This window comes from Pygoscelis adeliae, unplaced genomic scaffold (genome assembly GCF_000699105.1).
Source record: "Pygoscelis adeliae isolate BGI_AS28 unplaced genomic scaffold, ASM69910v1 Scaffold183, whole genome shotgun sequence".
NCBI lineage: Eukaryota > Metazoa > Chordata > Aves > Sphenisciformes > Spheniscidae > Pygoscelis > Pygoscelis adeliae.
In genome coordinates this window covers 1,482,582-1,496,626 of record NW_008824536.1, presented here as the reverse complement: position 1 = coordinate 1,496,626, position 14,045 = coordinate 1,482,582, and the positions used below count along the sequence as shown (strand labels likewise).

Genomic DNA, 14,045 nt, shown 5'->3' with positions numbered 1-14,045 from the left:
GTATGCGTTCTCTCTCACGACCCTCCCGCTCAGCAATTTCTCTTCGCCTAAAGGAAAAAAAAAAAAAAAAAAAGAGGTAGTAGAAACTCATGTGAAAAGTTTTCTCATCCAGAACCAACATTACCTTAGGCATAGACATTAAAAAAAACCTATTTGAGAGTAAGGTCTTGACAGAAGTCCTGGTATCGGAAGTCTACTCCTTTTAGTCCCAAGTAGCCAAACTAGTTTTAGCGTATTCTACAGAACCATTTAAGCAAACAACAGATATTAGGAAAAGTTGTATCAAGAATCATCTTTCTTCATGTATTTTATGTTGGATTCATATTTCTATGTTGTCATCTTGCAGACAATAACAACAGCTTAGCAGAGAATATGATTTACATCTTAAAAATACTTGCTATTTTAGCTCTTGCCTTCTTCAAGCTAACAAAAAATTTACTTATTGTTTGCTGTCCAAAAATAAGACAGAATAACATGACCACTCTGACTCGCACAGGTTAGGTATACTTGTCAACAGTTTTATTTTGCTTTCTTCATCCCACCTCCTATAGTAAAGCTTACAAGAAGCAGGAAAGGCGTTTTCTCCTTTAAGCTTTATGCTTGCTGGGAATTCCTTTGTTTAGGGAAATCCAGCTAACAACACAAGTCATTTAACTATCCTTTTCAAACTTTTGGCCGTAGGAAAAGAGCAGAATAGAACAGTTAGCCATTTAGTCCTTTTATTTAAAGGGACAAGATTGTATTATGCTTGATTTGTCATTTAGATATACAACAGTTCTCTGTTTAAAAACAAACAAAAAAAAAACCCCAAACACTATTTTTGGCCCCATCTCCTAGTCAACTTCTCATCTTTTCAAGAAGAAAACTGGCATGCAGTAACACTTATGAGATACACCCCCCCATAACAAACACTAAGCTATGTGTGTACACATACGGCTATTAAAAGATTAAACAAAAATTTTGGAGTCTGTTAATTCATATAAAGATACTGTTAGGTAGAGTCCCAGACTTTAACATCTGAGTAAAAGGCTTGACAGAATGCATTCTAATTAGATTTCTAAATATAGTATCTGATCAATTAATGTATAAAATAGCCTTTAGCAAAAAGTTGAATTACTACCTTCGGAGTTCAACAGCTCGTCGTATTCTTTCCAATCGAACCATGTGTTCTCGCAATCTCTGCTCCTTCATCTTTTCAAAAGGCAAGATATCCTTTCTACCCCTGTATTCCCTGAATTTCACTTTATCTTGAATAATACGCTCTTTGTTCCTCAATATCTGTGGCTATAGATAGAGATTACAATGGTTATTTCAGAAGTCTCATTCATTTAGGGAGATTTCTGGATGCTATGTTCAAGTATCATTAGCTACGTAGCTATCCAAAAGCATATGAAGCTTCTATCTAAGCTTAACAGTTTGTAATAGTTTATTGACTCTTCAGTGAAAATATCAACTGTAAGGTAGTATCAAACCAGATAAGGATTGCATCAAATCTATAGATACTTACTTTATCAAACCTTCCCCTTCTAACTGTCCTAGTGTGGCCTTGGTCTCCTTTTGTTTGGTCTAAAACTACAACTTGACCTGGGCTTTTACCACCTAGTGAAGGGGGGAGAAGAAAAAAAAAAAGAAGAAAAAAAAAGAAAAAAGGTTTAACACACACACACACACACACATCCCTATTTGTCCATTACAGATTCTCCTTGGTGAAATTTCTAAATCTCTAAATTGAACTGTTACTGGCAGGAGAAACATACCAGCACATGTCTGTAATTAAGTAGTAATATAAAATATGGAAGCTTTAACATCAGCTCTACGGTAATACATGTTACTGAGTCTAAAAAAGAACAGGCGTTTAATCATCTGGTTTTCCGGTAAGAGCAAGAACATGCCCCCAAAACAAGTCAGACACACAGATTCAACAGGAGGAAACATGGCTATATTGCATACTTATTCTTTTCTTTTCTTCAGTTTTTTTAGTGGATTCTTGATTAGGGCCACTTGCTCCATTATCACTCTTCTCATCTTTACCTTCTGTTTTCTTGGCTTCTTTACTTTCTTTTTTTTCAGATTTCTCAGATTTCTTTTCTTCTTTTTTGGTTGATGGAGTTCTTGTTAGGAAAGAAACACACAAATGCAATGAGGAAAATTCAGCTTACAGGATTTTCACAGCTTCAGAAGACACGTGAAATTTCTTACTTGCTGGCTTTATCACTTGATGCAGTCTTCTTATCTCCCGTGCTTCTACTGGAACCAGATTTCTCATCACTTTCCTTCTTCAACTCCTTTTTGGAGGGATCGCCTTTCACCTGTATTTTTTTCCAAAAGCAAATAGGTTAATACAGATTCTTGCATAAGATGGTCTATGGAAAAGTTTAAACCTTATTAAACCTACTTTCTCAACAGAAATTTGTTGTCCGTGCAGCTCTGTTCGATGAAGGTGTGCAATACATCTAGCCACTTCTGTACTAGAAGACATTGTTACTATGCCGTAACATTTTGCCCCTGGGCTTCGTGCATTTGTGACCACCTTTGCACCAAGCACCTACATGAACAGGTAAAATTTAGGTTTTGAGAAAGACATTTCTAGTTAGGAAGCAATAGTATTCCAATAATATTTTTACACTAGTATAGAAAAACCGAAACAAACAAAACCACCCCAACAACAACAAACCCACCCCACTAGAAAGACTGACACTCCAAGTTTTCAAAAGCATGTCATTCCACAGGAAGCTGCAGCTTTGAGAACTTTATCCCAACTTTCACATCAAGGCATATTAATGCTTATGTCTGTTTTGACCAGTCACAACCTCACGCACGTTATCTAAATGCTTCTTTTGACAGTTACCGTCAAAATTCATTCATAGAAACACCACTGATCTGAATGTGATGGTTCATCTCTGACAGATGACCCTCACAAAAAAGTCAACAGCTGCCAGTTAATGGCAGGAAGGTATAAGCAGTATTATGTAGTAACTTAATAAGCGGGCCAAGTCTTCAAAGACATCTAGCAATGTGTCAATTAAGCAATTTTAGCAACCAGCTCTTTGATACCTGCTTCTTGAGAAAGCATTAAGCTTTGTGTTCCTGCTCCTTGCTAGAATTTCTGTTACTACTGGAGCCAGTCTTCTTGATGTAGTCATGCTCTAATGCAACAATTTCATCTTTCTAGCAGCCTGTAATGGTGCAGTCATTTAGAAATTACATGTTTCCCAATTAATTTAAAACTGGGAAGCTAAGCAAATACAGGCACCAAGCATCTTTACAGCAAAAACAGCCAAACAACTGGAAGTTTTAACAAAATATACTCTCAGGTCTCAACACGTGTGAAGGCATTAAATAAAATCACCTGCTAAATTCATTAGAAAAATCAGATATCCAATAATCAGTACACACACTTGATATTCACAGCGCTACGGTTCTAACTAGTTCCCAAGATGCAGTAACGTCATAACTGCACAGGCTTATACAAACTATATGAATTCACATAGTTATCAGCAACGCCTTTGAGAAAATGAGAAGTGGAACAAAACCTGTTTTTAGAAGGCTGCTTAGCTTATATAGATTCTGCATTGTTCTATGGAATTTGTATGTTAAATTAAACCAAAATCCAGGAAAACTGACAGTTTAAGCAGCCTGTAAAAAAATTCATTAAGTCATTAAAAGAGTCCCTAAAAGAACAGACATTAACTGTCACGGTTTTTTACCTATTTTTCCTCTTCATAAGCCCTCAGAACACATTTTAAAAACAGCCTTCCAAAGCAGCAGGGTCTATAAAGACTGTTCATATTACAATTTTACCTGTTAGTACATTATCTTACACTCATGGTTAAATACAGTTGCTGCAAAAGAACATAGCCATCGTTATTTAATTTTTAAAAGAATTTTTTTAAAGCCAGTCCTGACCAGTCATATTTGTGACATTTCTTTTGCATCTATCTTACCTCAACAGGAAGAAAAATTTCTTACAAAATTAACATATGGTTGTTCCTGTAAGCATGCACTCTTACTTCAGATGTGAAAATATTGGGGTTTTTTAGATTACATTCGTTAGACATTTCATCTCAGACTTTTATTTAAATCAAGTATTACTCTATTTCTGTAAATGAATAGAGGAGGGGAAAGAGACACACACAACACACATGGTATCACACCCCATGAAATACCTTTCCATATTTGCCAAAGAGATTTTTCAAGTCAGCAGCTTTTGTGTTGGAAGAGAGTCCGCTAACCCACAGGTTTCTAGTTGAACTTCCACTGCTACCACTAACACTGCTTGCACTTCCTGAAACAAGTTTTACAAAACAGCCAAAAAATTAAGGAGACAAAGGCACCATGAATATTGAACTAAACTGTTGCTGAAAAGAGAAACTTAGCCTGTTACCTTTAAGTAACTGTTTATCCGGTTACCTTTCTTGAAAAGACTTCTATATAAAAAAAATATACGCCATAAGATTTCATTCATTTACCCATGTATTGAGACCAACAGCTTGGCTAACTCATACCCAAATGACAGAGCTAGAAAAATCATACAATTCTTTGTTAAAGGCATGCTTTACCCCTCATTTGGGTATGTACATTTAGCTTCAACTTCTGGTTCTTATCAATAACTTCCATCTAAGAAAATTTTTTTTAGCACCCAACATTTGTTCTTCATCAGTAAGTCTTTACACTATTCATACTACCAAAGAGATGGCAGAAAACTAAGTAAGACTTAGTTAATCCTAGCCTCCAGAATAATGTGGTCAATTTCCAAAACTTCTTGAAGTATCTGCCCTCCATCCAGAGCAGCTTTTTTTAAATACTGCTGCATGTAGAACTGGATGCAACCCACCAAAATGATTTCCCGCATACTAAGGAAAATACTAAAGAAAAGCCGGAAAAACATTATGTGCCTTAAACTCCCCCCCCCCCCCCCAACCCCCCCCCCCCCCCATATATTAGCCATTTTTGCAACATAGAACAAAGAACTAAAGAGATTTGTGTAACCTTATTCACAACATTTTTTAGTCTTATATTATTTAGTCCAGCTTGCTGTTGCTTGCTGCTAAATGTATGAACTGCTTTTGAGTATTTTAAAATGTAGCCAGTCATACAAGCAAGACCAGAACTGGATTGCCAGCTAAAGAGTTGGAAAACCTGGTGGTATGCAGAGTTTTAAAAGGTAATTTAACCACCTTGAGGAAAAAGGGTAGTTTTCCTTCTTCAATGCATCAAGATGAACTAAGAGCAAGAGGCAACAAATCTCAGTTATCGTCAAACTAGGATTATCTTGATAAACCCAGATATCTTGATAAACTGTGATACACTTAGAGTATCATTAAATATCATTAAAGAGCCACTATACTGGCTTTGGTTATGTATTTTAAGACAGCCTTATGATAGTTACTATTACAGTTGTCATATCTGCTACGTGAAAGCAGATTTGCTGTACCTTCATTTAATTTCATTGTAAGCATAGAACTGTCATGAAAAGACATGTATCTACAGAAGACTGAATTATGTCTGTCACCAAATTTCTCCTCAGAAATTCATTTATCAGGTAAAGTTCCATTCATCCATTAGCAATACGCAAGAGATTCTGTGACAAAGGTTTTTGGCAGAGAGCTAGTAGGCAAAATAAGGAGACACATGAGCTTATACAAATGCATTTGTTCAACTACAAAGGATGAGTGTAACTGGTGACATTAGCGTGCTCTTGAGCTCCACTATGTGAATTTATAATCATAATACAGGTTTTTATGGTAACAGATGGAAACTCCAAGGTAGACAAATAGGTCCAACTTTAATGCACTAAACAGCCACAAGTGCAATTTTGCTAGCTGGCATCTCAGCTGTTATACTTGGTTGAGAGTTCAAAAAATTTCATTGGCGTTATATTTAAGTACTTGCAATTATTTTTTGCTTGTTCTGCGTATAACATCAACCCAAACTGTTCTAAGTAAGTTACAGTAGGCATATCTGAAAATTACACCTTCTCATCAAAACACAGACTTGGGAAACATTAAGTGGAATTTGCTCCTAAAAGTGTTTTGAAATAGGAGAATATATTTTCATTGAGTCTTTAGAGTAAGTATTTTTGATCTTACGAGGAATCTGGCATAAGTAGAAAAAAAGAAATATATAGACACATATGTACAGCTAATGACGACTGTACCTCTAGCATAATTTACTACAAATGGATGAGTTCAATTATATAAACCATTTTAGTACGTGGCAAGCAACTTCTCAAACAGGAAAGCATTTAGTTCAAGACAATACTACCCTAATTTGTAGTAGTTACCTTTATCGTCCTTTGATGTTGTCTTGCTTTCTTTAGATTCCTTAGTAGAGCTAGAGAAGCAAATTAAAAATCAGAAGAAAATTGAAAATACAGCATTTGGCAAGTGTTGCATTTTATACTACTAATACTAATAGACAAGTTAACATTTCAAAAAATAAAAATAAAAAAGGGCTAGACTGTATATTTGAACAAATGATTCCCTTATGGATTCTTGCACTGATTTTCCCCAAGATGCCTGAAGATCTAGATTTTCTGACAACTCTATTCAGTGGATATATGGCAATCTTCTCCAGATTTCAGGACGGGGACTTGACTTCATTTTGTGTTCTTAGAACTGATAGCTGTTCATTACCATCATCACAAGGACATTTAAAAAAATCGTCAATTTGAAAAAAATAAATAAATGCTGACAATTCGACAATGCAATCAGTAGGACATAGTGTCTATACGAAGATCTTGAATTTTAAAAAGTAACTTATGGCGGTCAAAAAAATCTATAGGCAGGAGCATAGGATACTAATTATAAGATTCTTGCTGCTACCCCCTTAATGTAGAGTGATCTTATTGAATGCTGGTACTCAGTATCGTAAAGAACTGACATAGAAAAACAAACCTCTTTGCTTGACCAGAGGCCCCAGTAGACGAGGGACCTTTCTTCAAAGTATCCTTTTCTTTGTCTCCAGATTCTGCTTTCTTTGAACTTTCTCTGGCTTCCTTCTTGACAGGATCACCCTTCACGCAGTCTTCCTTCTTACCATCTTTATGGTTCTCAGTCATCTCATAGTCCTTGCTTTCCTTCTCCAGGCTCTGTGAAATGGTATCCTGCCCATCCTTTGGCTTACTTGCTTCAGAATCTGTAATTTTCACATTTTTACCTGTTTCTAGGAGGTCATCACCATCAAAATCCAGAGTGATGGCATCTTCAGCCTGGATTGTAACCGATATGTTATCATCCTCAGCTTCTTTCACAGAGGTGTTAGCTTCCATCTCTTCGTGAGCCGTGTGATCAGCCTCAGCTAGGCTTTCTTCTGAAGGAAGAGGTTTAGATACTTCTTGTGTACCATCACCAGAACCTGCTTTATCTAAGAGGATTTAACAGGAATAAATATGGCAAAACAAGAAGTTTAAACAATTTCATATGCATAAGCTAGAATAGGACCTAGAAAATACAAAGCCAGTTATTAGCACTGATGGAAGGTTAGAAAAAAACACAAGGTGTATTAACACAAATATAAATCCTTTACCCAGGATCACTTATTCTTCATGGCAAAACACATTTTCTAGAGACAAATACCAAAACATTAGGAGAGAGAATACGGTTCCATCCTGGAGATACCCGTTCTTCATAAGAAGTATCCATTTTCCAGTTTAGGATTTGGCGTTCCAGAAGAAAATAGTTGCTTTGGACGCTCACAGTTTGATTTAATCTGTCTTTGAATCTTCCTGGTTCTAGGACTTCTAACCTTCCCAAATCCGAAAGAATTACAGTCTTGGAGAATTTCAGTCAGTCTTCCACACTGGTATTCTCTTTCGCTTTTCCTTTCTAAGCAGTTGTTTGGCAGTCAAGTTAGCTGTACAAGGCTGCTGCAGAAAACGGAGGAGTGAGCTTTAATCCAGAGTTCGTAGACAAACGGTTCTCAGTCTTCATCCACTGGACAGATTTTCCATCTCAGTCCCACATAGGCATCTCCAAACGTATTCTTGGATTTGTGCAGATAAGACACTTCAGCCACAGGGTCCCTCGTAAACATGGAGTCTGTAGTTTTATCCTGTAACTTCAGTAATGTGTTTATTCCATCTTGTGTAAAGAGATGGTGTTCCATGTCCTTTCTAGTCCACAATACGTAGAATCCTTAAGACTTCTGTCCAGGAAGTCTGTTTGCCCAAATGTATTACATTCCTTCTATAGTTTCACTAATGAGCACAGCTTAAAAAAAAAAAAGGTAGCCACTCCACAGGTTTCCAAACACTTGATTTACCATCCTATATACAACTGGTATTTCTAAGTGACAGTAAGCCAAGCATATGATGGTCCATACATTTGTTGGGTGCTCAAGTTCAGTGTAAGGGTGTATCATTTCACTCAATTAAACATCAGTTACTGCAGTGCAAGTTGGAAGCTTTTGCATCAAGACTTACCGTATATTAAAATCAGAGTCCTTGAATACTATGTTTTTTTCATTAAGAATCATAGTATTACAACTGTATTATATAGACATCCACCACAGTAACTGATAAGTACTGTAATCAACTCTTAAGAGTAAAATAACTCTTAGGAGTGAAATAAACCCACTGACCGCAATGATTCCAGGTGCTAAGCTTAATAAGGAGACAACTGATACTTAGTACCGGAGACAAGTCTAGTATTAGTAAAGAGATTGAATATTACAAGAGAAAGTTGCCTGCTCTACCAGACTAAAGAGCTCTGAACTCTATTAAACTTTAAACATACCTTTCTCATTTTCTTCATCTTCACCATCCTGCAAGAAAAGGAAGTCAAGACTAAATGTCTCCTACTTTAAAACTTTAAGCAGAACAGTTCATATTTTCCACAGAATTTCTATCATATGAAGGCAAATTAATGAACTGAAAACTGTTTCCAAAGAAAAGATGATCTAGAAAACAAACCTCTGCACTCCCTTGTCAAATCACTGGAAATTTGTACAAAACTTCACTGGTATCTATCTGCATCACTTGCAGTTTGCAATTGGTTGGAACATGCAGCTATTTTCTTCCCCCCCTTAACTTAACAGGACATTTCTAAACTGTCCCATGTCTTGCCAAAGCCTTCAGAATGGGTATCACACTGCTGATTACTACTTTCAATGAAATACAAGCAATCCATTATAAGCTTTAAAAGCTTAGGACAGAAGTCAGAAACTAGGTAGACTTCCTTCACTAAGTACTTAAAAATGAAACTATGATTTTAATAGGTATTTACTTATTTATCATTAACCTCACTAAGCAAGACATGCTGTATGAGATGTCCCTTTTCAGACACCAATTCCACGTAACTCAGAATGAATTTCTGAACTTAAAGATGTTACAGATGTTAGTATTAACAAAAAAACCCCACAAACCAAAAACCAACCCCAAACAACCAACACCCCCCCAAACATTCTCCAAAGGCAAATTTCTACGTTAAAACAGGAGTTCTGAACTCCTGTATAGGCTGTATACACTATGTTAGCATTTGGCATAGCCCTCTGAAGTGTTTTTAAGAGAGTTTGAAAAATATGCCTTGCTAAGTCTATGCACTGAATACTCCCAAATTGTAGACAGGAATTTGCATTTAAATAGGACGCCTGATTTGGAAATCACAATTATCTGCATTATTTTAAAAAAAAAAAAAAATAATGAATGAAAGCTTCCCATACTGTTTACCTTTACTGTATTACATCATCTGACTCTCTAAGATGTATGCTGGAACAAAAAGCCAGTCTAAAGTGATCTTTTCCAAGTAAACAGGCATGAAAATCAGCTTAACACAACTGATTTGGAACTTACATGGACAGTTGGAAAAGTGTAATCTTCTATGTCTTGACCTTCATTTTCCTATGAGAACATAACAGGGACTTGCTCAGCAAACTATTTGTAAGACAAACATTCAAAGAGTCAAGAGATTCAGTTAACTCAGAAAACAGTTAAGTGGATACACACTCAATAAGGTGAACATCAATGAGCAGTTCTCATGACTTGCATCTTTCAGTTCAGTGTTCAGATTATGTATGTCACTACTAGTACCAGGGAAAAGGACCGCTTGGGAACTCTGTATGGACTGTGGTAGAACTTCATCAATCAATGCCACATTTATTTCAGGACTACTCAAACACAAGTCAAAGAACACAGAAAGAAAAAAGTACCAAATTACCTTTTAAAGATAAGCAAGCAAGACAAAATTAAAAACTAGTTCTGACTTCCTAGTAATACAGACACACTAAGAAAAATGTACATTTTGCTGATAAAAATGCAAACATGTAAAATACAACAAAGTACCTGACTTTCAGAATCCTTTTCTGCATCTTCTGTTGTCTCTGCTGGCTCCAGGTTGTGGTATCTTTTCTTTTCTGCAGGTGGTAATTCTTTAGAATTCAAGTTCTCATCTTCAACAGATTCTTTGAAGTCCTTTAATTCATCATTTCCGTCTTGATCACTTGCATCTTGAGTCTCCAATTCGCTTTCCTTTTGGTGTGAACAACAAATATTTGGCATAACTAAGGGTATTAGCAATATTCTGAAAATTTCACTGCTAGAATCACTGTTTCTGTAAAATACTGTTATCACATCCATAATAAAAATTCATAGCATGTTTAAAAACCCCACACCTTCACACCCTTAGGCATCACAGCTGTGAGTACAGTAAAAACAATGCTCCAAATTTGCACATAAATTAGCGCAAAGAAAATGGAAACTTTTTTTGGTAAATAAAGTCAAACATTGAACTTAAATATAAACTGGGAAAAAAAATATTACATACTTTTATTACCTTGACAAAGGAATCATCTTCAACTGAAGCATCACCAGTTAATTCATCAGCTTCCTGCTTTTTACCTGAAACGATAGGATATGCTAATGACTAGAGCTGCTATGTAGAACAGACTTTCTTTCAATACTGATTATGTGTTGGGCTTTAGTTTATTATTCGTTATATGCTCTAGTTATCTGAACTGTTCACTATAATATAACCCTCCCAAAACTGAGTATTTTTAAGGTGAGGAGAAAAAATGTCAGCTGAGTGAGCATGAACAATCAATGTTGTTGCATAAACAAGCAGTTACGTCTAAGTTAGTGATTTTAATACTAATCCTTCTACTTTGAGTGATAATGGAATTCAGGAGAACATTAAAGTGTACGTTTCTAGAATTACTGGAGTTAACTAGACTTTATGACTTAAGACTTTGGAAAGGCCTTACTTTATAGGATGATTAGCATCACTGAGCAATTTAGGTTAGAAGGGACCTCTAAAAGTCATCTAATCTGCCCAATCTCCTGCTCAAAAGTAGAGCTAAGTTCCAAATATGATCAGATTGCTCGGGGTTTTATCTAGCTGTGTTTTTGAGTATCCACAAGTATGGCAATTGCACAGCCTCTCCAAGCCACCTTTTTCAGTGCTTTTCATCACTAGAGGGAACAATCAGCAGAAGAATTGAGTCAGGTGAAGCACTTGGGTTTTTTACATATTCTTTACTGTACTAAGGGCATGCTCCATTAAAGAATTCTGTTCTTCCAGCACATGCACACTTTTTTCTAACAAAGATGGCTCTGTGGAGACGACAACTAGACACAGTTCCCTTTGGAACCCATTGCACTTCCTTAATCTTCTGCAAAAACAAGACGAAAGAACGCTAGATATAAATATCTCCACACAAACACTCTTTGTAGAGCATTCCGTCTCTCTGATTCATTCTATCAAAGATTAGCCTATGCGATGGTTTTCAGTGGCTCAAGGTACAAAAGCAGTTCTGTTAGGAAGTGGCTTTACTATATTCTACTGAAACTCAGTGTCAATTCAAGATGCAAATGAGATGGCAGTCATGATCAGCACTTAATGCTTTATTTTTTGACATCACATCTTCCCTCATCTCTTAACTCTCTAATGAATGGCTAAATCAATTCTATAGACATTCAAAAGGAATAGAAAGGAAAAACATAAGCCTTAGTTTGATACAGTATGGACATTTCTGCTACCTGGAACAGTCAATTTTCGTCAGCAATTAATTTCCATAGTCTTTCATACACGGTTCTTAAATTGCATTTCAAAGCTGGAAACTGTTCAACTACAGGGCAAGAAGAGAGACTACTGTTTTGGTTTTACTTAGATTCCAGTTGGTTTTACTCATTTCACTGAAAGGCAGCACTCTGACAGCACTCCTATATACAGCATATTGTTGTTCTGAGTTCAGATGCACACTAGTCTCCAGGAAAAGACACATGGCAGAAGTTATTTCTACGACTGCAAAACATGTGATCTCAACATTCAGATCTAAATGCATAAAGAGATCTTGCCCCTTATTTTAGTTCATTTAAAACAAACAAAACATTCCTGATATTTGTAATGCAATAGATTTGTGAGATTTTGGTGCAAAAAGCCAGCAGCACAGGTATACTTAGGGAAGCTGGCTTTCCTCAGAAAGAGCAGTGCACTTACACTGGAAAGGACAGTTTTTGATATGCATCACAGCTGATGCCTGAAAGCAAGACTAACCCAAATTTTGTATTACTGTTTTAGCACTCTGTGGTAGAATCTACAGCCACAGATATCTTCAATATAAATAAAAAGCAGTGAGACACAGCAAAGATTTCTACACACATTCAACTGTTTTGTTTTACCCCTCTCACATTTTAGTTCTTTAGTTTGTTAAACCTGAAAGTCCAAATTCTCCCTGCATCCCATATCCAGCTAAGCATACACAGAGACAGGCAAACACGCACAGCAGATGCTAGACATATTTAGCAACTATCTAGCATGTACTATCATGAAAGCTATTTAAATTCACTCATTTTGCCTGAGGAAATCTGGCAGGTGAACTGGAACCCAGACTTTATAAGGACTAGAAAAAAAAAATTGACAAAGCTACCTCAAGTTAGTCCCACCATTCTGCAATGGCAGCTAGAGAACTATATTTTATTGACATGTCCTCATCAAGAGGAAGTTATACCTTTCAGTAATGAAGCTGTCCATATTTTTTGTTTGCTGCTAGATTAAGCCAGACAGGAATACGTGTTTTCATTAGCCTTTCTTTAGTCTGTCTGTTTTTCTTTGCAATAAGTCCCATTTACTCTGAGTACCAGAGGTATTCCAAGGCATAAGGAGACCTGAACAATGACCTTCACTTTTCAGCTTCAAGCCAGTAAGTGGTAGGAAGTTTGCTTTCCCTCTCAGTTCTGTTTCGGGTTACTTTGATCTGGTTAGAGTCACACTGCTCAAAAGTGGCACTTCAAGGTTCTGATATAGATAGTTTTCAGATGTTGGTACAGTAACTTGCCAAAAAGCCAGCATCCACAAAAATTAAAAAAAACTTTTCCACACTGATACTCATCCACAATGGGCTACTGAAAGGCACACTTGGCTCATAATTTCATGTAACTAAAGTCAGATTGCAACAAACACCTTTCAGAAACTGACTGTTTCTGTGAACTTACTCAAGACTGGTACCACTTCGAGGAAAATAACTGGGATTAAAAGGTATGTTAACAATTACAGTCAGAACAGCTGGACCTTCTGCAGGCAACAGGCACAGTAGGTCTCAAGTCATAGAAGTTGTGAACACATGATAAAATTTATGTACAGGTTTATCCATGCAGTGGCCATTGAAAATGTCAGTAGTATAAGCAGCACTCACCAGAAATCTGGGTGCCTAACAACACAAATACTAATTTACCTTGGAATGATGGCACTCCTTTTTAAGCCATGCTCAATCCTTTTTCTGGCAACGGCAATTGCTACACACCATAAAATTGCCACAGACTATTTACACAGAGAATGAATATTCTCCTTAGAAGTAAGTAGAAAATTTAGAACATCTTTAAAACGTTGGTTTAACATTATGTGTGTTTAGCTTTCATCTCATTTACAAGCCTTACAGTAGCGTAAGCTTGTTCTACCTATTCATGGCCCTCTACATGAGAAATTCAGGCTACCTGAGTGCATACAGAATTATAGAAGAGTATATTTTAGACAAGCCTTAAACAAACTAGATATCTGCATTGGATGCAGATATCGAGTGACACACTCATAAAATTTTGGAAGAATTAGTGTTTG

The 14,045-nt window shown here is 36.4% G+C and overlaps 1 protein-coding gene across 1 annotated transcript in view; it reads right to left on the bottom strand.

Annotated features, from left to right (window-relative positions):
- Positions 1 to 14,045, bottom strand: part of SLTM (SAFB-like, transcription modulator) — a 26,072-nt gene that overhangs the window by 5,921 nt on the left and 6,106 nt on the right. The window contains 14 exon segments of the mRNA XM_009321577.1: positions 1 to 11; positions 14 to 47; positions 1,121 to 1,284; positions 1,508 to 1,599; positions 1,951 to 2,111; positions 2,200 to 2,309; positions 2,396 to 2,545; positions 4,167 to 4,285; positions 6,284 to 6,333; positions 6,897 to 7,365; positions 8,736 to 8,763; positions 9,791 to 9,838; positions 10,280 to 10,465; positions 10,770 to 10,834. The exon segment at positions 1 to 11 is cut by the window's left edge and continues 151 nt beyond it. Coding sequence (XP_009319852.1) covers positions 1 to 11; positions 14 to 47; positions 1,121 to 1,284; positions 1,508 to 1,599; positions 1,951 to 2,111; positions 2,200 to 2,309; positions 2,396 to 2,545; positions 4,167 to 4,285; positions 6,284 to 6,333; positions 6,897 to 7,365; positions 8,736 to 8,763; positions 9,791 to 9,838; positions 10,280 to 10,465; positions 10,770 to 10,834 — 1,687 coding nt within the window.